General features: G+C 40.5%; 2 protein-coding genes, 1 long non-coding RNA gene and 1 pseudogene across 4 annotated transcripts; 3 read left to right on the top strand and 1 right to left on the bottom strand.

The window, feature by feature from the left end:
• Positions 1–1,446: 1,446 nt before the first annotated feature.
• On the top strand, positions 1,447–4,885 carry LOC126599274 (uncharacterized; annotated as a pseudogene).
• An 82-nt stretch (positions 4,886–4,967) lies between these two features.
• LOC126599280 (mitochondrial phosphate carrier protein 2, mitochondrial-like) lies at positions 4,968–7,447 on the bottom strand. Its single transcript, XM_050265633.1, has 6 exons — positions 7,064–7,447; positions 6,032–6,393; positions 5,897–5,940; positions 5,589–5,803; positions 5,373–5,497; positions 4,968–5,267 (listed from the first exon to the last, which is right to left on the bottom strand). Exons 1-6 carry the CDS (start codon positions 7,358–7,360, stop codon positions 5,219–5,221), a joined length of 1,092 nt encoding a protein of 363 aa, XP_050121590.1. The 5' UTR covers positions 7,361–7,447; the 3' UTR covers positions 4,968–5,218.
• A 12,343-nt stretch (positions 7,448–19,790) lies between these two features.
• Positions 19,791–25,962, top strand: LOC126599271 (coiled-coil domain-containing protein SCD2-like). 2 transcript variants are annotated; one of them, XM_050265623.1, is made up of 17 exons: positions 19,796–20,396; positions 20,744–20,913; positions 21,022–21,097; positions 21,270–21,311; positions 21,455–21,517; positions 22,415–22,464; positions 22,543–22,570; positions 22,662–22,736; positions 22,840–22,950; positions 23,030–23,090; positions 23,363–23,479; positions 23,630–23,748; positions 23,860–23,929; positions 24,441–24,482; positions 25,110–25,150; positions 25,241–25,367; positions 25,588–25,962. In XM_050265623.1, exons 1-17 carry the CDS (start codon positions 20,031–20,033, stop codon positions 25,716–25,718), a joined length of 1,689 nt encoding a protein of 562 aa, XP_050121580.1. In that variant the 5' UTR covers positions 19,796–20,030; the 3' UTR covers positions 25,719–25,962. The 2 variants fall into 2 exon arrangements, with proteins under 2 accessions (XP_050121579.1, XP_050121580.1); XM_050265622.1 differs by having other exon boundaries at positions 19,791–20,396; positions 25,110–25,367.
• On the top strand, positions 21,524–22,268 carry LOC126599298 (uncharacterized). The gene is made up of 2 exons (XR_007615064.1): positions 21,524–21,953; positions 22,032–22,268. It is a non-coding gene; the product is annotated as an uncharacterized LOC126599298 (long non-coding RNA).
• Positions 25,963–26,377: the final 415 nt, after the last annotated feature.

The raw sequence follows: 26,377 nt of genomic DNA, 5'->3' as shown, positions 1-26,377 counted from the left end.
CCCATAAAAAATTAAAGAAAAAAACTGATCTGAAAATCTTGAATTAAAAAGATGTTCGTATATTGACGTTTTGCAGTGAAAGCAATGCATGCATGCATGCATGCAGCCGAATACAGTAAGCACGTAACATCGTTATATTTGCGGTTGTTGCTTGCCCTTCTATCTTTTGTGTAACATCGCAATGTTTACACCTATCTTTTTCCTCCACCTAATTTGGCTTTTAGTTTTTCTTCTTCTTTCTTATCCTGTTCCAACTTTCAATCATGTTTTCTACTTTTTTTTGCTCCTACCAGACTACAATTTGATTGCTCAATTAGTTGGTACCTATTCAACGATGGCTACGGCTAGTTTTATCATTGTTTATTTTATTATTATTGACTATTTTACCGACGTAAGATAAATTTCTAGGAGCATATAACTCACACTTAGCAACATGTAGCAATATGGCATAGTATAATTCTTCTTTACTTGTAAGTGAAGAGTTGAGGCGTACAGATATATACTAGGATGTGTAATTTTTATTACTGTATCCATGCATCCAAAGTACTCTAATCGGAAATCCCCATCAACATCGGCGGTTAAATGCCTCATGGGCTCCTAAGATGAGGGCTCAATGCAACCCTTTTTCTCTAAATTTGGGTCCACGTTTGAGTTTGTAGTTGCCACAAAATTGAATTGGTTAATTTGTGTTGGACATGTATACCAACCCAGTCCAACTAACTAAGCTTTAGAAAAATGAAAAACAATAATTAAAATTGGGACCAGCTATGGTACTTAAATAAGTACTTAGTACCATCATCATCGTCAGATGGTTAGATATACTTTTTAGATATTTGTTAAAACTGAGCCAAACTAAAATGTTATATTGTAATTTGTTGGGTTGCGGTTTTGCGGAAACACTGATCCAATCCAGACCGTGCCCCTTTTTTTTTAATACATACGATATTATCTACAATATGAGGTGAGAGAGTATGTAAGTCTCACAATGGATTATAGTTTGGTTCATATTTTATTTTAGGGAGAATTGATAATAAGATCTCTCATTTACAAATAAAAAAAATACCACTGAATTGTAGTAGCAAGTACCACAAGTTATTTTTGTATTTCGACGTAAGTCCTCCTGGCTACAACAAGAACATGGGCTAAACCCGTTACAACTAACGTACCCAAGACAGTTCACATGTAGCCCAAGCTAATCCAACTTGAATCATCACAGTTCACTTCACATGTGTCTAAAACATTTCCAGTGAGTCTCTCTGACTTCTGTCCCTGTTTTCTAAGGACTTGGATTGTCTGTCCTTTCATTTCGGTGCCCTCTTCGTGCTCTTTGTTTGTGTGGTCACAGTTAAGCCACGTCAACATTTTATATTACTATTTATTTTTGTTTTATTATTTTTATAAAAAAACAATATAAAATATTGACGTGGCTTAACCGTGACCACACAAAACAGAAGGGCACGAGGGCACCGAAATGGGAGCGCAGACAATCCAAGTCCGTTTGGACTCTAAAACCCTAACAATTGGGTTTAAGCTCTGCAATCCAAATCCCTAAAACCCCACTCGGTGAATTAATCAACTCGGATAATGGTAATTTCGAGCTTCGGAATCGCTTGCCGGCCCCATTTCTGCCTCCGTACTCCTCCGTTTCACTGCATCGGCAAGGTAATTTCACACCTGCATCTGTCAAATATATGTGTGTGTATATACACACACACACATATACATGTATATATATGTGAGTTGCTTTATGAGCCTTTCGTTTCAATCAATTTCAGGTGCAATTGAACTTAGTCGCCGCCATGGAAGCTCTTGATGAACCGGGGGGCCTGTTTAAGGACAACAAAAGCAGTAATTCTGCCAATGGAAGAAGCAAGTTTCGATTCTTCGATTTAATTTTCATGCCTGTGATTTGGGTTTTGTGGTTTGGAGCCTATAAATGGTTCTTTTTTTAATTTATTTATCTTAACTTTTGCTTGGAATTTTTGGGGGTGTAGAAAATGTTAAGGCGCCGGTGTGGAAGAAGCTGAATTCCAAAGAACTTGGCATTACTACTTCAATGATCGACAAGCCTACCCGAAAAGTTCTTAATGGGTTAAAGCGAAAGGGTGCGTGTTAATATAACGTTTTGATGGTGATCTAGTTTGAAATTGGTTTGTAACTCTGTATTATTAATGTGGTTCTTATTCTATTGTAGGATATGAGGTATACCTTGTAGGAGGTTGTGTAAGGGATCTTATATTGAACCGTACGCCAAAGGACTTCGACATAATAACTTCAGCTGAACTGAAGGAGGTTTTGCTCTGAATTTTTTACTTTAATGTTATCTAGTTGTCGATATCGTAAGTTGTTTCCAGCTTGAAGTATCTGCAGATGATATTTTCAGGTGACAAGAACATTTTCTTGGTGTGAAATAGTTGGCAAGCGGTTTCCTATATGTCATGTGCACATTGGTGATACAGTTATTGAGGTTTGTTTTTGTTGTAATTCTAAGCTATTTTTAAACTAATAATGAACTATTAATCTAATGCGTTGGGAGGGCTATAATTTCGTACTCAAATACCATGAAGTTCCTTGTACATTAGCACACGGGCACAACACACTCATCTATGCACGTTGTTCTAATGTCATGTTAATTTTGCACTCATATCAGGTCTCAAGTTTTAGCATCTCCGCATGAAAGTCTGGCCGAAACTTAAGTAGTGATTTCAGGAAACCAAATCACTGTGATGACAAGGATTATATGCGTTGGAGGAATTGTTCGCAGCGTGACTTTACAATTAATGGGTTGCTAATAAAATCCTTTTAACTTGAAAGTTGGCACTTAAAACTCTTCCTTCGTTTTATTTCTTATAGTCTTCCTTTTTGTCTTTTGCAGGTTGATGTTTGATCCTTATGCAAGGATAGTGTACGACTACATGGAAGGCATTGAAGATATTAGAAAAGCTAAAGTGTGCTTGTATTCTTAGCAGTTGTGGTTTCTTAAATTATTTTAGCCTAGATGGCAAATACATTGTCCTCACATCATCTTCTTTGGGCCTAGGTCCAAACCGTGATACCTGCAAGTACTTCTTTTCGAGAGGATTGTGGTGAGTTTGTAGTTGCAGTTTGATTTGTTTTGTGTATGTATACATGGGTATTGCTAAATGCAGTTTGTGGAGATGCTAAATGCAGTCACTTGGCAAACGCTTTATCATGTTTATGGAGATGCTAAAATCAGATTCTGCATTTTCTGCAGCTTGCATTCTACGTGCAATAAGAATTGCTGCCCGTTTAGGATTTTGTATTTCCAAGGAAACAGTTCATTCTGTTAATGGTTTATCTTATTCAATTCTTAGGCTTGATAAGGTATTCCAAGAGCTCTTTGACTTTCATTTTCACTTAATGTTGTAGAGTTTTGAGTTACTTTCTCATTACTTCATGCTTTAGGGAAGGCTTCTCATGGAAATGAACTACATGCTAGCGTATGGTTATGCTGAAGCCTCTTTAAGGTTATTATGGAAATTTGGACTCCTAGAACTACTTCTTCCTATCCAGGTACGGGTCTCATAATAAACTTTCTACTTGTCCACACACAGTACAATTAGTTCTAATACGGTATCATCTTGCAGGCAGCATATTTTGTTCGCCATGGTTTTCGTAGACGCGACAAAAGAACTAACATGCTTTTGGTAATTATCGTTGTTTAATCATTCAGTTACTTGTTACATGCTTATTCATTAGTGATTATAGTTTGAAGAGGCGTTGCCTTAAAGGGCATGATTTCATTAATTCTTTGGCTTTCCACATGCAGTCCCTTTTTTCTAACTTGGATAAACTTCTTTCGCATGACAAGCCATGCCACAGTAGCTTATGGTAAGATGTTCTAAAAAACAGAATGCTTATTTGTTTGCATATGTCATTAATAGCAGGAAATTGGAAAGATAAAACATTGAAATCATTTAATTGTTTATACTTGCACGGTATGAGCTCTGCCTGGAATTAGATCTATGGAGCCTTATTCTTGCCATTTCATCTTAGTTCTTCGTAATTTGTTTGCTCCTTTTTCTTTTGGGTCTGAGTGGTCTAAGCATATTAAATTGCATATTCTCTTGTACATTAGACATTTTAGGATATTCTTTCAAGCTCATTACAATTTGGACCAAATGAGACTCAGCACAGGTTTACACTTCCAGGGTTGCAATCTTAGCATTCCACAATGCACTATCCGAACAACCTCGGGATCCGTTGGTGGTTGCTGCACTTAGCCTTGCAATTCACAATGGTGGAGATATGTTAGAAGCAGTAAGCATAGCCAAGAAAGTCACTAAAGTACATGCTGTTGGCTTCCACGAATTATTAGAAAGTCAGAATTTGAACCCTCGAGCATTGAGAGATGAAGTTAAGAATCTTGCAGCATCTCTTACACGTGCCCTCAATAATATGACTGATGAGCAAATAGTCTCTCAGGCAATGGCAGGGTACCCACAAGCACCAGATTCGGATCTGGTGAGGGCTTCCTTTTATTTTTCTTATCCTGATGAAGTTGCATGCTGATATGGTAACTCTTCTTCTCATTTACTGAGAAACTGCAAAGGGCACGCCTTATTTGATTTAATCTCAAATCGCAGGTACTTATCCCATGGGGGTTATCTTTGAGAGTCTGCCGGATTTTTAGCTGCTTAACGTCGGGCGCAGAGAGGGGATTCATCCCGAGGCAGGGCAGCAAGATTGATTACGAGTCGTTAGCTCAGGGAGCCCTGCCAGAAGTACGGCATATTTTCGCAGGAGTTGTGTTTGATACCATATATCCTCTTAAGCCTAAATCGTGATAACTTGCAAACATGAACACATGTGAGAACAAATTTTCGATATCTTATAATAGTAAAATGTGGGAATCATTTATTTCCTTTTGCTCCCTTCTCATACGAGCTCTTGGCAGTTCATTCATCTGACCGTAGACGATTAAACAGTTATTGAATACCAGGATGTTGCCTCAATTCAAGGTAACTTTTTATTGCTATGTTACATGTTCATCCATGGGGAAATTGACCCCCCGAAACCTCCCTTTTTATCAAATCGAGCAGTATAACGTGAATTATACATACAAAATTACCGTATAGAATACGGTCGGGTAGAAAACAGTAATGCAGGATCAATGACACCCTAAACTGAATCAACTCATCACTTTGAAAAACTTCCCAGAGCTAAGAAACAGGGTTGTCAGCTATCCGGTATGGATTCAAGCCTTGGCAACCTCGGCGGCGGTGGCGGGACCACCAGTAGTCGGCCTGAAAAATGCAATTGACCACACCATGTCACATTCCATTAGCCAAAAAAACAGAGCATTTTTGGAAGAACAAAACGAAAGATGACGGATAGAGCAGAGAACTTACAGCCCTACAAGAACTTTGAAAGCATCATAGAGAACCCATTGACCTCCGGTTAGGGTTCCGACCATGACGATACGCAGAGGAAGGCCTCGGGTGAAAAGACCTAATAGTCCCAGATTCTTCACAGCCTGCAAGACATCAATCACAATGAAATTATAAACAAACTATTACATACATGTTAGTAAACGCAGAGGAAGCCAAGAATACATGAACACTCACATCGCTAACGGTTGCTCCCCTTGCATTGTTGAGGAAGGAGACCAAGTTGTCAGCTGGGTGTGAGACAACAGCACAGAACACACCGGCAATATACCCACTAGCAAAGCTCACACCAAGCTGCAAGGGTGTGCTGCATTGCTCTTTGGGTGTTGAGATTACATGCTTGTACATGAGCTCGATAGTAGTCTCGAAAGATGCAAATTTCATCATAGTATCTGTAGAGATCATGACCATTTTTATATACGTATTAGTAAACGCAGGGAAAGTCATGAATCAGAATAAAAATGGATGGAAAGGCTTCAACTCACAAGGAACCTGACGTCCCCAAAGCGGAACCATCCCTTTATACAACCTTCAACATAATGAAAACTCATTAGCAACATCACACCAAAACTTTTCACACACAATATTCCTCCATCAAGTGTTTCGATTTCAGTTCATACCCGAAAGCGCCTTCGGATTTGATGATCTTGGGAAGGCCATCAGACAAGCCTCTGGCAAAACCGGGTTGAGTTTGGACACGAACTTTGACGGCTTCCATAGGACAGAGGGCAACATCGGCAATGACTTCAGCTGATGCAGAACCTGCAAGGTAGATCAATGTTTTGTACTTGACTGCATACTCGGGGCCAGCAATGTCTGAGTAGTACTTCTTGAAGAACTCGTAGAATCCGAACTTGCCGGCTCCCTGAGCACTGTAACCAACAAAAGTTGGTGCCCAACCTTTGAAGAAACCTCTTATGCCCTGCTCCTTGAGCATAACTTTGAATCCGGATGTGATGCTCTTGTACTTGATTGGGTCAATCTGAAGAAGGGTTTAGGGTTTAGAGGCATGATAACTTCAGTAAGCTTAGAATCAACACGAGTAACGCAGCAATGTCCGTTTGAAGATTTTAGTTTCATTGTAGCACAATAAAGAAGAAATATCAGAGATGTTGGTTAAGTGTGAGCTGCTTGCACATGCGTTGAGACAGTTTGAATAGCATTTCTCTTTGCAAAGATGTGAAATGGGGCACTTCGATGTGTAAATGTAGAATGACATTTCCACATAGAATTTGACATATCATTTGGAAATGCTCTTAACTGTTATATAATATTTTATTTTGTTTACTTTTAGATGCATTTTAAACCTTGTTTATTCGTAAATCATAATTAATGATTGTCAAGTTACATGATGCAAGAACAACAAAATTTAGCTTACTATTTAGTCCCAAACTTGTTAAACAACAAACAAGTTGTTAACGAAACTCATGAATTCCCAAACTTTGTTAAACAAGTTACTCGTTTGCTCCCAAACTTGTTAAACAACAAACAAATTGTAAACGAAACTCATGAATTCCAAAACCAAATGAAAATTGAGTTGGTGTTGAATACCGCATAGAATCGATAAATGAACACTACAAAATTGGATGCTTGCTCATAGATTTTCAAAAACCAAAAGGAAAAAAAAAAAAAAAAGCGAAGAAGCTGATCACCTGCATATTACACTTGATGACATCGATAGGCGTGACAGCCGTGTGAGTGGATCCGGTGCTCAACATCCCTGCTACTCCGCACGCCGCGTAGAACGCCGGCGAGTACATCTCCAACTTTTCTTTAGGCGCTGGAACCACCACCCTTTTCGACAACAAGGCCACCGCCGACGATGATGAAACCGAGGGCGGCGATGCATCAGTTCTCGTCCGCATTGAAGAAGAAGAAGAAGAAGAAGAAGAGTACAAGAAGCTTGGGACGAGAGAGTGGCGATGAGCGTTGCTGAGAGAATCTGCCATTTTTGAGCTGTCTGAGAAATGAGAGAGGAAATTGGAGAGACAGGTTTAAAACGTCGCGTCGAAAAACGTGTGCAGGGGGGCGCAATTTATAATACCTTGTGGCCGGACTTGTGATTTGCAGAAGAACCAAGTTGACCCAGTCAAAGTTGAAGGCCTTGTCTGACACTCAAATTATTGGTTTTAGAACTTCAAGAAGGCAGCCTTCACGATAAGCAAGGACGTAACGAGTTCCGGTTCTTCCACATGATCAGAAGAATATTCAGACTTAGAAAGATGAAAGAATCTTCTTTCTTTTGACCCAAAAAAAAAGAAAACTAATGAAAAGGGTTTGAAAACTTTGAGTTTTAATGATAATGACAAAATAAAGGGTTAAGTGAATAGTACCATGATTGACTTTTTAGTGTAAAAATGTGGTTTTTCGTTAAAGTAAACAGTAGCAGGTGCTTTTCGTTAAAGTTTCCCAAAAAAATGGGAACATAATAAGACTATTTTTATTCATCAACTCCAAGTGATAATGATGCCCACCTTTCTATTTATTTTTGTTAGATGATTTTAAGTTTCGAGATATATATAATGGATAGACACAAATTTCAAAATTTAAACACATTTAATGGTGATAAAAAGGGTGGTGAACATTAATGGTGATAAACTTTCTACTTGTCCACACACAGTACAATTAGTTCTAATACGGTATCATCTTGCAGGTAGCATATTTTGTTCGCCATGGTTTTCGTAGACGCGACAAAAGAACTAACATGCTTTTGTTAATTATCGTTGCTTAATCATTCAGTTACTTGGTACATGCTTATTCATTAGTGATTATAGTTTGAAGAGGCGTTGCCTTAAAGGGCATGATTTCATTAATTCTTTGGCTTTCCACATGCAGTCCCTTTTTTCTAACTTGGATAAACTTCTTTTGCCTGACAAGCCATGCCACAGTAGCTTATGGTAAGATGTTCTGAAAAACAGAATGCTTATTTGTTTGCATGTCATTAATAGCAGGAAATTGGAAAGATAAAACATTGAAACCATTTAATTGTTTATACTTGCACGGTATGAGCTCTGCCTGGAATTAGATATATGGAGCCTTATTCTAGCCATTTCATCCTAGTTCTTCGTGTTTGTACCATACTTGACCAATCCCGAAACTACTGAACACTGGTCAACGTTATACCGTCAAGGACCCAGAAGAGTTTCCCTCCAACCAAGAGGCCAATCACAGCGCGACATGTGTCGACATCAGAAGCCAATCATAGCACGACACGTGTCAACATCAGAAGCCAATCACAACACGACACGTGTCAATGTCAGAATGAAACTAGAAACTCTCTTCTATAAATAAAGATCATTTTCTCACAATATTTCCTAATGTCATTTGTACTAAATCATTCACTTGTACTCACTCAAGGAGAGCTTGAACCTATGTACTTGTGTAAACCCTTCACAATTAATGAGAACTCCTCTACTCCGTAGACGTAGCCGATCTGGGTGAACCACGTACATCTTGTGTTTGCTTCCCTATCTCTATCAATTTACATACTTATCCATACTAGTGACTGGAGCAATCTATCGAATGTCACAAACTTAACACTTTCTGTTGTACCAAAGTCCTCACTGATTTTGTGCATCAACATTTGGCGCCATCTGTGGGAAACGACACTTATTCCCACTCTCTTGAGCTTTGTCAAGCTGGTTTCCACCATTCGTACACTCTCTTTTGACTAGGCATCCCTCTCCAACATGGGGAGCGAAGGAAGCCACATCACACATAATGACACCCATCTTGCACCTAGTGCGAAGCAACGAAAGAAGAAAGGAAAAAGGGTTGCTCTTCAAGCTAAAGTCGATGAGCTAGAAACTCAAAACAACAAGATAGCAATGAAGAATGAGGTCCTCCAGGAGCAATATGAGAAGCTCTTTGAGATGCTCCATGAAACTATGTGTACTCAAACACGTGAGCTTGTTGCCCCTGTAGACATCAACCATCATCTGGGTGCCCCCCAACACGGAGGATCACCTTCCTTCGACATGGGTATCCCTGATGAGGAGCGAGCTAATTATCAAAACATTGATCAACATGAGACTTCTCTCAACCCAGCTGATTCGACCTGAAGCAGGAGAAGTGGAGGAAGACACCTCATTGCAGAAGGGTTGGAAGGATCAAAAGCCGTTTATCGTGACTGCCGAGACTTCCTAAGGCAACGTCGAGAGAATCCCCTCCATATATATTCGAAGATCAATGACCCAAGGGTTTCTAAAAGAGTCGGTCCCTTCCCACGACCCAAGCCAGCTGCCAATCTAGGGAAGGAACGACATGTCCTAAAGGAACATGAAGGTACAGGGGACTCTGAGGTATTCCGACAGGTTCGCCCTAGAAGTCAGTACGGCGAGTTCAAGGAAAAATCACACGCCCTTGCTCAAACTTTCCTACTTCTAAGAGGCAATGGAGACTTACGAAAGAAAATCCCAGTGGTACATGACAGACCCCCTTGTCCTACAGCTCATTGAGAAAGTAAACAAGTTGAAGGCCGAACGTCAGGCCGAGATACCTCACTGGAACCAACCCAGGCCTAGCCATCTCACAAGGAGCATCCTCGACACCCCTTTCAAGCGAAGACAAAACAAAAGTTTGGTTTACAACTCTATACTGGAAGGGAAGACCCAATTGAACACCTTAACCTCTTTGAGTCCACCATGGCATATCGGATGCACACCGACGAAGAGCGATGTCTTCTTTTCCCCTTCACCCTCTCTGACAGAGCTCTAAACTGGTATTGCCGTCTTCCATCTGAGACAGTAGACTCATTTGAGGAACTGAGGAAACTGTTTGTCTCTCAACACATCTTCCAGACCGATCGCTTGCATTCTGCGGATGACTTGTACACTATTCGCTAGATGTCGGATGAGTCACTACGAGAGTATGCTGGTCGTTTCAGCCATGAGTATTCTCGTTGCGCTGAGGTAGATGACAATACCGCCCTCAAGGCCTTCATGGCAGGCCTATGTGATTGTTTCTTTGAGTACATGATCAATGCCAACACTTGGAAGACTTACTCTGAGGTGATGACACAAGCTTACAACCATGCCTCCGCCGAGGCAAGGACATATCAAGGGAAACCCCCCACAACCACCCATTATCAGCAAGTAGGGAATGGAAGCCAGATCTAACCAAATGAGAAGACCTCGACCGTCCAAACGGCAGCGGTGCCTCCCCCTGCCTTACTTAATACTTTGCCAAGTCAACTATACATATCAATCTCAAGGTAAAAGGAAAGGTTTACATCCTCACTAGTCTCATTTTAGTAAAATGAGTAAGAGACACTACCACGATAATCAAGGGTATCGCCGCGATAATCAAGGGTATCGCCATGATAATCCCCGACCCTAGGCAATCAACACAGTGGGTCAAGCACGTGTCAGGACAGCCCCTACCCTGAGGTATGAGGCATACACACCTTTAAACGGCATATGTGTGGCCATTTACCCCAACATAGCACACTTGATACTGAAGCTAAAGCCGAGGCACCCGGATTACAAGCCCACGAAGAACATGGGCACGTTTTGCTGCTACCACGAACATAACGGCCATGACGGTAAGAAGTGTATCACCCTTCGTGATCATATTGAAGCTTTGGCACGTGAAGGAAAAATTGATCAATTCCTCATTCACCCTCCAAGGGGTAACCGTAACCAACGCCAGGTAAATGTGATATATTCCATAAGTGGTGGCACACCCATATCTAAATCTTCCAACAGGGCCATGAAAAATAGTGAACGAGCTTTAAGGTCTGGCCACCAAGTGTTTCACGTGAAGACATCAGGGGAGGTAAGTATTAAAAGCCTAACTGTGATCCAATATGTTTCTACCCTGAGGAAGAAAGAGGTATCATCTACCCTCACAACGACCCACTGATCGTGGAAGCATACATAGCCAACTTTGAAGTACGACGAATCCTGGTAGACACGGGGGCTTTGGTCAATATCATGTTTGTTGAAGCTTTCAGGGCACTTAATGTAGCTGAACACTTGCTCGACCGCTCGATTGCCCCTCTGATAAGCTTCTCCGGTGATATCGTGCAACCTTTGGGGAGCATGTACTTACCTTTCACCATTGATACAGGTCCTTACACAACTACCATTACCACTAACTTCCTGGTGGTTGATTGCCCAACGACATTCAATGTCATCTTCGGACGCACAGGCATCAATGATCTCAAGGCTATGGTATCCACACATATGTTGTTGATGAAATTTCCAACCCCCTATGGCAATGGTTACATCATAGGAGATCAACTTAGTGCACGATCATGTTACAACACTTCGGTCAAGCAACAACACCTGTCTGTGCCCAAGGAAACCCTTTCTATACATGACCAAGTCATAAAGAGCAGCTCAGACGAAGCCAACTTGGATCTTCACGGTGGCAACAGTCAGCCCGACGATCCTCGAGATAACTCTTTCACCTAGCAAGCACAACTCGCTGAAGAGTTAGAGAAGGTCTCTATCGCAAAAGATTATCCGAATCGCATGGTGAATATTGGTACCACCTTGTCACCACCCATTCGGTTAGCATTGATCTCTTTTTTACAAGAGAACACTGAGGTCTTTGCCTGGTTATATGAGGACATGCCAGGCATCTCTCCCGATATAATTGAAGGATTTATTTTGAAAAACATGTTCATTTGAGCAACATCATATAGCATGCAATTAACAATTAAAGGCGGAATCATGCTTGCATGCACTCAAAAACAAAACATTACCATGAAATTCAAAACCTAGTAGATTGGTGAACCAATAATCAACTCAAAACAAAGTGAGTTGAAATTATTACCTTTGTAGATTCCTCTTTGCATATGCAAAGGCTAATCACCCAAAGAGATAGGGCCTTCATTCCTTGCTTCTTAGATCCATGGATTTGGATGGAAAAATAGGTTTCTCCAAGTTCCCAAAATAGGGAACCTCTAAGTCTCTTCACCAAGGTTTGATTGTAGAAGAAATGAGTGACCTTGGAGTAGTAGGATTGCTAGATGTACCCTCCAAGGTGTTGGCCTCTTTAGAGAGAAAATGGAGAGACAATTCTCACCAATTTTCCCCCAAAATAAACCCTTAATCACTTTTTTGAATATTTAGTTATAAAGTCATTTATATAGTCACTTCTTTAAGTGACCTAAATAACCAAAACCCTAATTCATCACACTATGGCCGGCCATTTAGGGGATTTTGGGCTTTTGGGCTTTAATGAATCTTCATTCATTAAATTGTCATACAACTTAAGTTAATGGGCTTGACGTTCGAAGCCCATTGGGCCTTAAGGTCCAAAACTATCCCGAAGTCTTTAACGAACTTATTCGTTTGATTAATTAACATATTAATTAATCCTTGCCATAAATAAATGTTTAAACCATTTAATCATTCTTACTCATTTCCGTTTAATCTTCAATCTCCACCTTTTATGGTGTGCGATCCATTAGGTTCCTTTTAGCGAGGTAGTGGGTGATTAAAACCATTTTACATCGATTGTGAATTGAAACTATTTTCAATTCTCCCTTTAGTGATTACACACGTTTAGGGCTTCCCCAAACCATGAGTGACACCTAGCAGCATATCATGGTTACCCAAGCTAATCAGAAGAGGATAGAGAACCTATTCAGTTTGGGATTACAAATGCAATACGGTCATTCTCTAATCTAATACTCTTGACCACATTGTTTGGTATGATAGTTTATTTATTCATGTCTACTATCCAATGTGATTCATGTGCTTATATGATTTCCTTGAATGTGATTTGGAACGCATTCCCTAATCTCATTCATACTCTGGCCAGAGATTCCAAATCATATCATAGAGTATTCTCCCTCAACTGTTTGAAGGTTAGAGATCCCTTGTTGCGCATTCACTTGTCTCCATAGCTAAGTGGCTTAACCCCAACGATGCCGTGGACACCCCGAGGGGGTGACTTTGACATAATCAAAGATCAAGGACTTAACCACAAGACAACTGTGATGCCTCAGGTCAAAGGACTACTTTGCATTATCCCAACCATGAGTTCTCATGTGACATGGAATATAAGAACTCTTCGTTGATCACGTTCAGTGAACTCATTCTCTATTGAGCACCTACGTACTTGTCTTGATGTCACACACACCAATGACTCGAGACTAATCACTCTCCCTGAGAGAAGACATAGTACGTACTGATCTTAACGGACTGTCAACGCCCAATTGACAATCCTATGATCAGGAACGTTTAGGATGTGTCTACGAAAGAATGGTCTCATGAATCTAACTTCATTAGATTACATTCTCCCAATCACATATTCCTTGGACTTTATCGTTTAAGCATATAACATTTATATGAGACGGCTCAAACAATAATGTATGCCCTTTATATGTAAAACTAGATTAGTTTAACATGTGAAATGTCCGTAAAGTATCATCACATGATTGGCTTTAGGGCACATTTCCAACAATAATTTACCATCGCTTAAGTATTGACCCCAAGACCAAGCTAGTGAGACAGAAGCGAATATCTTATTACGCTAAACGGTACAAGGCAATAAAGGCAGAAGCTGAAAAACTCAAAGGCATTGGCTTCGTCTGTGAAGTCAATTATCCAACGTGGGTAGCAAATGTTGTCCTTGTTAAGAAGAATCCGACCAAGGAAAGTCTCCTGCTCCAAAAGGTCTTGTGGAGAATGTGTGTCGATTACACCGACATAAACAAAGGATGCCCGAATGATAGCTTTCCTCTTCCTCTCATAGACAGACTTAAAGACTCTACGGCAGGGTGTGAACTCCTAAGCTTCATGGATGCTTACTCAGGATACAACCAAATCCTCATGAACCATCCGGACCAAGAACACACAGCCTTCACTACTGACAGGGGACTATATTGCTATAAAGTCATGCCCTTCGGCCTAAAGAATGCATGAGCGACTTATCAGAGACTGGTCAATTCAATGTTCGCCGAACAAATTGGGAAGAGTATGGAAGTTTACGTTGATGATATGCTAGTTAAGAGCAAACATGATGACCAACACATCACCAACCTATCTCAAACTTTCACCATTCTGAAGAGGTATCGAATGAGGTTGAACCCCAACAAATTCGGCGTAGGCTCTGGCAAATTCTTAGGCTTCATAATAAGCCAACGAGGCATTGAGGCTAATCCCTAGAAGATCAAAGCAATCCTGGACATGAAGAAACCGGTAACTTCAAAAGACATCCAGAGCTTTACTGGCAATGTGGCAGCCTTAACTAGGTTCATCTCTAAGGCCACCGACAGATGTGCTCCTTTCTTCAAAGCACTTAAGGGAAGTAAGAAGTACATTACATGGACTGGTGAATGTGCTGAGGCATTCAAGAACCTCAAAGACTACATGAGTAAAGCCGTTTTGCTCTCCAAACCTGAGGTTGGTGACACTCTCATTATCTATCTGTCGAAATGATGGTAATGTCGAACGGCCTGTCTATTACGCTAGTAAAGCCTTATAAGATGCGGATACACGATACTCCAACATTGAGAAATTGGCTCTAGCATTGGTCATGTCTACTCCAAAACTTCGCCCTTACTTCCAAGCACATTCCATCATCGTGCTTACCAATCATCATCTTCAACAGATACTCCAAAGTCCTGACACTTCCAGGCGACACACATTCTCCACAAGACCTTTGGGAGCAAGAGACTTTCTTTGGTTAGATTTTTCTTAACAAGGACCACATTTGCTACCTATGTTGGGTAATTGACTTCATGGACGAAGCCTATGCCTTTGAGTTTTTCAACTTCTGCCTTTATTGCTTCGTATTGTTCAGCGTCATAAGATCTTCGCTTCTGTCTCACCGGCTTGGTCTTGGGGTCAATACTCAAGCGATGACATATGATATCGGGAGAGATATCTGGCATGTCCTCGTATGACCAGGCAAAGACCACAATGTTCTCTTGCAAAAAAAGAGATCAATGCTAACCGAATGGGTGGTGACAAGGTGGTGTCAATCTTCACCATGCGATCTGGATAATCTTTTGATTTAGAAACCTTTTCCAGCTCTTCAACAGGTTGTGTTTACTGGGTGAAAGAGTCATCTCGAGGATCGTCAGGTTGACTGTTGCCACCGTGAAGATCCAAGTTGGCTTCGTCCGGGCTGGTCTTTATGACTTGGTCATGTATATAAAGGTTTTCTTGGGCACATGCAGGTGTTGTTACTTGACCGAAGTGTTGTAACATGACCGTGCACTAAGTTAATCTCCTCTGATGTAACCATTGCCATAAAAGGTTGGAAATTTCATCAACAACATATGTGTGGATACTATGGCCTTGAGAGCATTGATGCTTGTGCGTCCAAAGATGGCATTGTATGTCGTTGGGCAATCAACTACCAGGAAGTTAGTGGTAATGGTAGCTGTGTAAGGGCTTGTACCAATGGTGAAAGGTAAGTGTATGCTCCCTATAGGTTGCACAATATCACTGGAAAAGCTTATCAGAGGAGAAATCGAGCGATTGAGCAAGTGTTCAGCTACATTAAGTGCCCTGAAAGTTTTAGCAAACATGATATTGACCGAAGCCCTCGTGTCTACCAGGATTCATCTTACTTCAAAGTTGGCTATGTGAGCCTCCACGATCAGTGGGTTGTTGTGAGGGTAGATGATACATCTTTCTTCCTCAGGGTAAAAACATATTGGATCCTAGTTAGGCTTTTGATACTTGCCTCCCCTGATGTCTTATACGTGAAACACTTGGTGGCCAGACCTTAAAGCTCGTTCGCTATTTTTCATGGCCCTATTGGAAGATTTAGATATGGGTGTGCCACCGCTTATGGAATATATCACATTCACTTGGCGTTGGTTACGGTTATCCCTTGAAGGGTGAACGAGGAATCGATCAATTTTTCCTTCACACGCCAAAGCTTCAATATGATCACGAAAGGTGATACACTTCTCGCCGTCATGACCGTTATGTTCGTGGTAGCAGCAAAACGTGCCCGTGTTGGGCTTGTAACCCGACTGCCTCGACATTAGCTTTAGTATTAGGTGTGCTATGTTGGGGTAAATGGCCACGCATGTGGCGTTCAAAGGCGTGTATGTCTCATACCTCGGGGTAGGGCCTGTCCTGACACGTGTTTGGCCCACTGTGTTGACTGTCTAGGGACGGGCATTATCTTGGCGATACCCTTGGTTATCGCGATAATGTCCCTTACTCCTTTTACTAAAATAGGACTGGTGAGGATGGAAATCTTTCCTTTTGCCCTGAGATTGATATGTCTGTTGACTTGGCGAAGTATTAAGTAAGGCAGGATGAGGCACCGCCACCATTTGGAAGGTCGAGGTCTTTTCATTTGGTTGGATCTGGCTTCCACTTCCTACTTGCTGATAAGGGGTGGTTGTGGGGGGTTTCCCTTAATATGTTTTTGCATCAGCGGAGGCATGATTGTAAGTCTGTGCCATCACCTCAGAGTAAGTCTTCCAAGTGTTGGCATTGATCATGTACTTGAAGAAACAATCACATAGGCCTGCCATGAAGGCTTTGAGGGCAGTCTTGTCGTCTGCCTCGGCATAACGGGAATACTCATCGCTGAAGCGGCCTGCATACATACGTAATGACTCGTCTGGCTTCTGGAAAATAGTGTATAAGTCATCCGCAGAGTGCAAGCGATCGGTCTGGAAAATGTGTTGAGAAACAAACAGTTTCCTCAATTCCTCAAATGAGTCTACCGTCTCAGGTGGAAGACGACAATACCAATTTAGAGCTCCGCCAGAGAGGTGGAGGGGAAGAAAAAACATCGTTCTTCGTCGTTGTGCATCTGGTATGCCATGGTGGACTCAAATAGGTTAAGGTGTTCAATCGGATCCTCTTTTCCAGTATAAAGTTGCAAGCCAAGCTTCTGCTTTGTCTTTGCTTGGAGATGGGTGTCGAGGATCCTCCTTGTAAGAGGGCCAGGCCTAGGTTGGTTCCAATCAGGTATCTCAGTTTGTCGTTCGGCCTTCAACTTTTTTCCTTCCTTAAGGAGTTGTAGGACAAGATAGTCCTGAGTGAAGTCACGTACCACTGAAGCTTTCTTTCTTAAATCTCCATCTCATCTTGGAAGTATGAAGGTTTGATCAAGATCATGTGGTTTTTCCCTGGACTCATCCTACTGACTTCCAAGGTATGTCTGTCGGAACATCTCTGAGTCCCATATACCTTCGTGTTTCTCTAAGACTTGTTGACCCTTCCCCAAATCGGTAGCCTACCTGGAACATGAGAGGGGACCAAGTCTTTCAGAGACCCTTGGGTCATTGATCTTCGAGCTTACATAGATGGGATTGTCTCGACGTTTCTTTAAGAAGTCTCGACAGTCGCGAAAGACGACTTTCGATCCTTCCACTCCTTCTGTAAGGAGGTGTCTTCCTCCACTCCTCCTGCTTCGGGTCGAAGTAGCTGGGTTAAGAGAAGTCTCATGTTGGTCACCATTTCGATGAGTAGCTCGCTCTTCAACATGAATACCTATGTCGAGGGCAAATAACCCTTCGTGTTGAGGGCACCCAGTTGATGGTTGACTTCCACAAGGGTGATGAGCTCGTGTGTTTTAGTATATCTAACCTCGTGGAGCATCTCGAAGACCTTCTTATACTGCTCTTGGAGGATCTCATTCTTCATCGCTATCTTGTTGTTCTGAGTCTCCATCTTATCGACTTTAGCCTGAAGAGCAAACTTCTTTTGTTCATTATTTCGTTGTTTCCCACCAGGTGCAAGAGGGGTGTCATTATGTGTGTTGTGGCTTCCTTCGCTCCCCATGTTGGAAAGGGATGCCTGGTCAAAAGAGAGTGTACGAATAGTGGAAACCAGCTTAACAAAGCTGAAGTGAGTGGGAATAAGTGCCGTTCCCACAGACGGCGCCAAATGTTGATACACAAAATTAGTGAAGACTTTGGTACAACAAAAAGTGTTAAGTTTGTGACCTTCGCTAGATTACTCCGGTCACTAGTGTGGATAAATATGTAAATGGATAGAGACAGGGAAGCAAACACAAGATGTACGTGGTTCACCCAGATTGGCTACGTCCACGGAGTAGAGGAGTTCTCATTAATTGTGAATGGCTTACACAAGTACATAGGTTCAAGCTCTCCTTTAGCGAGGACTAGTGAATGATTTAGTACAAATGACATTAGGAAATATTGTGAGAGAATGATCTCTATTTATAGAAGAGAGTTTCTAGTTTCATTCTGACATTGACACGTGTTGTGTTGTGATTGGCTTCTGGTGTTGACACGTGTCGCGCTATGATTGGCTTCTGATGTCGACACGTGTCGCGTTGTGATTGGCCTCCTGGTTGGAGGGAAACTCTTCTGGGTCCTTGATGGTATAACGTTGACCGGTGCTCAATAGTTTCGGGATTGGTCAAGTATGGTACAAACATAGTTAGTCCAATCAAATTATGGTGCATGATGCATCTATGGAGGAAGCGTGAAGTTACAGAAGATTTCGCGTAAGACCAATGCTGAAACTCTTTTTTTCTTGGTTCTTCGCTGTCGTTTCTTGCTTTATCTTAATAACTTTAATGGAGTGTTTCACATGACATAACCTCACTCAATATGGGCTAGCATTCTAAATGGACCTAAAGAGTGATAAGGCCCAATAAGTTGAAATTTATTTGGATATGCTAATAGAGAAAAGTCTTAAAGTATCGTAAGAAAAACCTATTTTATTTTCTCGCCATATAGTAGAGTAAAGCTATATTTGATGAGTTGATTAAAAACGATGTTTAGGTAAACTTTGTAATTTGTAATGTTGTTTTTACCATGATTTATGAATGAAGAGTGTTATTGTTTAATTTCTCAATGTTATTTTCTTCCAATTTTTTTATAATCTTTGACATTAAGATTCCGAAGTCAAAATTCTGGATCCGCCACTATATCTAAATGTACGAAAGCAACTCTAAACCATTAATTGAAAAATATTACAATATTAGTTTTACTTTGATCTATAAATTGCATCCAAGACATGACTACCTATTAAACTTGACTAATCAAGCTTGATTAAAAATATATCTTAATGAATTAAAAACAATCGTGGACTGTTGATTGACTTTAGTTTTATCCATCAACCACAGAAATCCACAATGATTTTATCTGAGGCATATTTGTGACTTGACTTCTCTCTTTCATGTTGGTGGGTGTGGTTGGATAAATAAATCTTAATTATTTAGTCATAACAACTCATTGTACAAAGCTTTCTCCGCACGAAAACGTCAACGTTTCATGAACCTCGTCTCGTCCCAACGTTAGTCCTTTGCCCCGGAGCAAAAAGTCTACGTGTCCGAAATCGCCGACGAATAAATCATAATCCGAAATATCTGGCATCGGCCGCCACCAAAGTTTCGGGCCCACGCCTCCTCATTTGACACGTCAAGACCGGCTTCCACTCATCCTCTCCCGCGAAACGTGCATCGACGTCAATTAAACGCACAAACGCCGCCGTTTTGCTCTAAGCACGGAGCAATACGCATTTCAATCCCACACAACCTGTCGCTGACCCCGGAACTCAAAGGGAAACACACCTTCCCCTATTTCTCTCGTCTCCCTCAGTCCACCCCCCGATTTTCCTTCGATTTTCTCGAGAAAATCTAACTTCGAGAAAATTTTCTCGAGAAAATATCAGCTTTCATTTCACAGCAATACACACACATACACATAAATAGATGGATCGGAGGAGACCTGCGAGTCCGGGGTACTCGCGCCAGTGGAGCGGAGGATCGAGCAGCGCAGGCTCTTCTCCGGCGATGTCCCCGGCGCACCCTCACTCCCGACTTAATCCGTCGGCCACCGGAATCTCCACCATCAAGCGAAATCAAAACTTCGCCGCTAAAGCCGCTGCTCAGCGGCTAGCTCAGGTCATGGCTTCTCAGTCCACCGGCGACGACGAAGACGACGACGACGATCTCGGTTTCCAATTCGCTCAGCCGCGTCATGCACCGTCTTCTCTGACCGGAAATGGTTTTACTAATGGCGCAAAGCCTCTTCCGGCGATTCCGGTTACTCGGCCTAATAGATCTCCGTCTCCTGCGGTAATTCAGAATCTACGCTGATAAATACGTGATCTGAATTAAGTGGAATTGAAGTTTTTATTTATTTATTTAGTTTAATTTCGTTAATGCTGTTTTAAGATCTGAATTGTGCTTAGTTCGTTGTGTTTAGATTGAGGAGGAGCTTAATTTTATAGAGATTTTAGTTAAATTCGAGTCGAATTGAACTCAAATTATTTTTCCTGCCAGATTTTTGTTATTGCCTTGTTCTTAATTAGTGTTAAGTTAATTATTTTGACTTTTAGTTAAGTTAACTTCTATTAGTAAGCTTGTAAGAGGATTTGCATGTGGTGATCTTATGGCTGATTGAATTCTGGTATTTTAATTAGTTAGGTAGGAACTTTGTAGAGCATACAACATCGGTTCGTTCCACATCAGCAGGGAGACCCTCTATATCAGTTCGTTCAGCGGCAGTGGTGCCACCGCCGAGCAAACCCTCGCTTAGAACTCCAGTAGCCATACCTCCAATTGATCCTCCTACTAGGAATAGAGATAAAAGGCAAGTTCCAAAGATATCTATTTCTCATTTGCATTGTTGTAGCTAGTTGATGTTATCAAAGTTTAGGAAGTATGTGTAGCTAATATATTTAATTTGTTACCGGGACAGGTTTACGCCAGATATTGGACAGTTAAACCCCAAGGCCCCAGGAGATGAGCGCGAGGCTTCTGCACTTCGTGATGAAGTATGTCATTTTCGTCCCTCAAATTCTGTCTTCATAACAGACGCTGATAACCTTTACCTGTATTTAAGGATACGCTTTATCACAACAATTGAATTTAAGATTGGTATTTGCGGAACCTTAAGTGTCGGTTTTTATGGAATAGTCTTGAAACTAACATGTACTGTAATTGCAGCTTGATATGCTACAAGAAGATAATGAGATTATACTCGAGAAGGTGTGCTCTTATACATTCTAATACACCCAAGCTTATGTAAATACTCAACATCATAATACAGACATACATTCATAACCACGCACGCACAGAACATGACTCATTATATTCTATTTGTGAAATTTATGCCTAAATATGCATTACAGCTTCGCCTTGCTGAAGAAAAACATGTGCAAGCAGAGGCCAGAGCAAAGGAACTTGAGAAACAGGTCAATCCTTTTATTCATATTTGATTTAACTGTATAGCTTGTAAATCAGAAATGTTGCCCTTTAAAAATCAGATGTTTCCTTTTATCATGCCTTATATGTTCCTCTACACTGTGTTTGGATGAGAAAATTTAAGATTATTAAGGAATTCTAAAATGACAGAATTTTATTTTCTAGAATTTGTGAATTTTCTTGTTGGGTTAATTTAAAAGAACAATGGAATTTGATATGGAATTTAACGTGTGTATAAAAAATGTGCTAGTGGTGGTGGTGGTGGGGGTGATGATGTGGGTGGTGATGGCAGCAGTGGTGATGGCGGTGGTTGGTGGCAGCGGCAGTGGTGGGGGCCACAACAGTAGGTGGTGGTGGCAGGAGCCGCAATGGTGGTGATGATGGTGGGTGGGTGGTGGTGGTGGTGGGTGGTGGTGACATGTGGTGGTGGTGTCAACTCATAAAAAAAAAAAAAAGGTCGTACCCAGTGCACAAGGCTCCCGCTTTACGCAGGGTTTGGGAGAGGTGGTGTCAACTCATGGTTGAGCTTTTTTTTAATTTTTTATTTTTAGACTCTAAATCATAGAAATTTGGAAATGACACCTATTTACATGGAATTTAAACTTGGGAATTGGAGGTCCCAAATTCCAAGTTTTTTTTCCACACGGAAATTTAAAATTTCAATGTTTAATACCATTTAGTGGGATAAGGCTTTGTTGTTGTATTTGTTGTTGTATGAATCAAAACAAGGTAATTGGTGCATGTCAATTTATAAATTTTGTCTATTGTCCAAATTGCAAGTTTATTTTCCTCATCCAAACATAGTGTTATGGTTTTGACAATATTAGCTTAAGTTTGCTACAAAGAAGGTAGCAGTGCTGATTCAGCTGTTTTTATGTTCAATACAGGTTGCTAATCTGGGTGAAGGTGTAAGCATGGAAGCCAAATTGTTGAGCAGGTAATGTTGAGTTGTTTTGCATCTGTTCTGCTATTATTTAATATCCTGGTTGTGATTATTTAAATGATTCTTCTGCAGGAAGGAAGCAGCTTTGCGTTCAAGAGAGGTAAGTTGGGAGGGTAAATTATAGATTGAAACTTGTTCTGTTAAAAATGATGTAGTGGCTATCTTTAGACTAAAAATTATTGATTGTTCAGGCTGCTCTTCTTGCTGCCAAGCAAAACAAGGATGGGAAAGAGGAGGAAATTGCAACTCTTCGTTCAGAAATTGAGGTATTTTCTTTAGATCTTATATTGAGGTATATTCTTTAGATCTTAATCATGTGTTTCTGATTTATGTGATAGCTTCATGAGTTTATTCTCTTGTTAAAATCAGAATTTAAAAGACGGGGCTGAAGCAGCAGTTGAACAGCTTCGAGAAGCAGAATCTGAAGCAAGGACTCTTCGTACAAAGACACAACGAATGATTTTAACTCAAGAAGAGATGGTTTGTCTGCTGAAACTCGATTGAGATTTATTTTTAGCTGTTCATACTCTTAAGTTTTATTTTCGTATCCATCTTTTAGGAGGAAGTTGTTTTGAAGAGATGTTGGCTTGCTCGTTACTGGGGTTTAGCTGTGCAACATGGTATTCTATTTCCTACCATCTTCTCCTTCCTGAATGAGGATATAAATTGCATGCCTAAATCTGATATCTCAGCTTGCTGAGGAATTTTGCACTTTATTTGGAGATTTGGTTAGTTTCAAAATTGTCTATTCCATCATAGTCATAACATCAAGAAAGTGTGTGGTGAAGTGTGTTTTTACATGTGTATATGTGAATATGGATTTGAATGAATCAAGTTGTGGATTTATAATTAGTTAGATTTTGCTTTATTTGATGTTTTCTTTTGTGCTTAGGCATATGTGCAGATATAGCAGTGTCAAAGCATGAGCACTGGTCGTCATTAGCTCCTCTTCCATTTGAAGTTGTCATTTCTGCTGGACAAAAGGCAAAGGAGGAATCTTGGGGAAAGAGTTAGTTTATTCTGATTTTGTTATCAGCCGACCCCACTTAGTGGGAAAAGGCTTTGTTGTTGTTGTTGTATTCTGATTTTGTTATCTGTCTAATTTGGTTTTTCATTTGATGCACTCAGTTAAACTTTTGTACTGTATGATGTGTACCAGGTGGTGATGATCCAGATAGAAGTAAGCTGGCTCGGGATTTAACCGACCTTACCGGCGAAGGAAATATTGAGAGTATGCTTTCAGTGGAAATGGGAATGAGGGAATTATCTTCTCTAAAGGTCGATTCCTAATCCTTGACATATAAATCTTTGTATTCTTCTTTAAAACAATATATACTTTATATATTATCTGGCTTTCAACTTCTAATTTCTGCACTGCATTTCTTTTAGGTTGAGGATGCTGTTGCGATTGCATTGGCCAAACATAGACGTCCTAATTCCGTTCGGCAGTCCATTTTAGGTATTTTTCTTTATTGTCTCATGTTATTCTAGAGTTCTTTTTTCTCCCCCTTTCTGGGGCAAAAGTGAACTTGATTATTGCATGATCTTATCCTTCCATTCTTTTCACGCTTGGTTGTCTATTTTCGATGTGAAAATATTTGTCGAACTGTATGTTTTCTTCATACGGTAGCTCGAAGATGTTATGGAGAAAATGGATTTAATTAGTTAACTCTTTTTCTCATAGTCATATGCCCTGTACTTCATTCTTTTCATATTCTTGATTTTAAACTATAACCATTTCTTGGCAGTATAATTAATTTGTCGTGATTCTGATTATGGTATTTTGGTAAACTATTCTGATAGTTACATCCATATGCTTAATAGTTCAAATGCTGTTTGGCACAACAATTTTATTCTTGCTTTCAAACTCTTTCATATTGGCTATCGTACAGTTGTCCAAGGGTTTTTCAGGACCGGAGCAGAAAGAATCTCATAAAAAATGCTTACCTTACTTTTCATTTGAATTTCAGATTCCAAATCACCTGGCGACCCTAAGTTCATGGAGGCATTTGGTAAGAGAGAGATTTTGATCTGCTGCACAATGTATCTTCATATCTATTATTTATGCTGAAATTAAGGAATCTCAACGCGCACAAATCTTAATCATACAAGAAAATATTTGTATTACTATTTCTCAAAGCCTCCATCTTTCGTGATGACTTTTCTTGTCACTTATGATTAGTATAAGTTTGGCCATTTTGTTTTAGGTGGGGTTAGGTGAAGGCATGTGATTGACTAGAAAGGGTGACCTCGACTCTATGTCGAAATTTTTTAATCAAACCTTTTTGTTTCCTGAGTTTAATTTTGGTACAAGGAATATTGGGGAAAGTTTACTAGTAACAGAAAAAAAAAATTGCATGTGAGAAAGGTTTATCATATTATGAGACCCTTTATATTCTTCACCCTCCCCCTGCCCAAAAGCGATCACACGTTTTTGACCTAAAAAAGTGAACACACGGTGTGTTTTGGGGAATATCCAAGACCAAGTGAGTAGTTCAAAACTTACCTGCTTAAAGTTAAGTCGTCTGATAGAATCACAGTTATATAGTATTTTATGTAGTATTACACACCCAGTTTATAGATAGATTTAAACTGATGGCATTGACCTTTATTACTATCCCGTCTTTCTTTTCTTGCAGATCTTAGTGATGAGGAAATTGAAGATATTTCTTTCAAAGTGGTCAGTTGGTTTACCCCCTTGAATATCCCATATATGCTCTCGTTCTGCTATCATGCTGACATTTGTTTGAAAACTCCATTGACATCGCAGGCTTGGCTGACTTACTTTTGGAGAAGAGCTAAAGAACATGGTGTGGAAGATGATATCGTAGACGACCGGCTTCAGCTATGGATAAGCCGCAGTGCACAGACACCAACTTGCCACGATGCCGTGGATGGTAAGCTTTCGTCATTAACAAATATCAACTCATTCTTATTACTGATGGGCTATCAATGAATTCGTTACTTGAGTTGCTAAAATAATGCCATGACCTTGATCGGAATTAAACGGAGAAATAGAAATACGTAGATAGGGAACCTTGTTCGTGTTGCGAATTCTGTTGTTTCTATCTAATGTTGTTGCTGTAAATGAACGTATAAGTGCTTAACTTGTGGCAGTGGAGCGGGGTTTATATGAGCTGAGGAAGCTGGGGATAGAACAGCAACTTTGGGAAGCATCTCGTAAGGAAATCGATCAGCCCGTCTCAGCTTACAAATCTGCTGCATCAGATTTTGATCCCTCTTCGTGATAGCATATTTTGATCCCTCGTCGTGATGGACTGCAGATTTTGGTCCCTCTTCGTGATAGACGCCGCCTTCAGATTGTTTGTTATGCCAATTCTTTTTTCTTTTTATACTTTTCACATAAAGTTCTTGTCCAAACTGCTCTCTCGCGCATAAGCACTAGAGTTCCCTGTATAATTAAACTGAGTTGGGATTGTGGTACGCATATCATTCCATTTTTTCTATGTAATCAAATTCACATTTTTTTTTCTTGCGAGGGTTTGTGAATCGAGAGTCATTTCTCCTCCTCTGCTCTTGTTTATATGGATAGAAAATCGCAATTGTTTTTGTCCTAACTATATTTTCAGTTTCAGAGGATCTACCGGTGCCAACCATCTTTGTATGGATTGTTAGCGTCAGTCGCTCACGACTCAATTTTATTGGTTGACATGGATTGCGCACGTGCTGGTTGACGATTGCATTCTCCGCTTCATATGCAGTATGCAAGATTATCTTTATAATTATGTGGCCCAACATTACGTTGATAATGGCCATGTTGTGCAGATTGTATCGTGATGGGGAGGAGTCAGGAGTGAGCTCATAATCTGTAACTTAGGTTCAGCATATAAATTCAAGTTTTCGTCACAACAGCAGTTTGAACTGTGGTGCGTATGGCCGATCCACA

Source organism: Malus sylvestris, chromosome 14, assembly GCF_916048215.2.
Source record: "Malus sylvestris chromosome 14, drMalSylv7.2, whole genome shotgun sequence".
NCBI classification, from domain to species: Eukaryota; Viridiplantae; Streptophyta; class Magnoliopsida; order Rosales; family Rosaceae; genus Malus; species Malus sylvestris.
Note: the sequence above shows the minus strand (reverse complement) of the source record. Positions and strands in the feature narration are given on the sequence as shown.

Bases quoted from the DNA above. Each gene is read 5' to 3' on its own strand.
- LOC126599280 (XM_050265633.1), bottom strand. From the start codon at position 7,360: ATGGCAGATTCTCTCAGCAACGCTCATCGCCACTCTCTCGTCCCAAGC. The intron at 5,804-5,896 runs GTGAGTTGAAGC...TGATCTCTACAG, and splicing joins TTGGGGACGTCAGGTTCCTT to ATACTATGATGAAATTTGCA. The intron at 5,498-5,588 runs GTGAGTGTTCAT...GATGTCTTGCAG, and splicing joins GGGGAGCAACCGTTAGCGAT to GCTGTGAAGAATCTGGGACT.
- LOC126599271 (XM_050265622.1), top strand. From the start codon at position 20,031: ATGGATCGGAGGAGACCTGCGAGTCCGGGGTACTCGCGCCAGTGGAGC. The intron at 22,951-23,029 runs GTTTGTCTGCTG...TCCATCTTTTAG, and splicing joins TTTTAACTCAAGAAGAGATG to GAGGAAGTTGTTTTGAAGAG. The intron at 23,749-23,859 runs GTCGATTCCTAA...CATTTCTTTTAG, and splicing joins GGGAATTATCTTCTCTAAAG to GTTGAGGATGCTGTTGCGAT.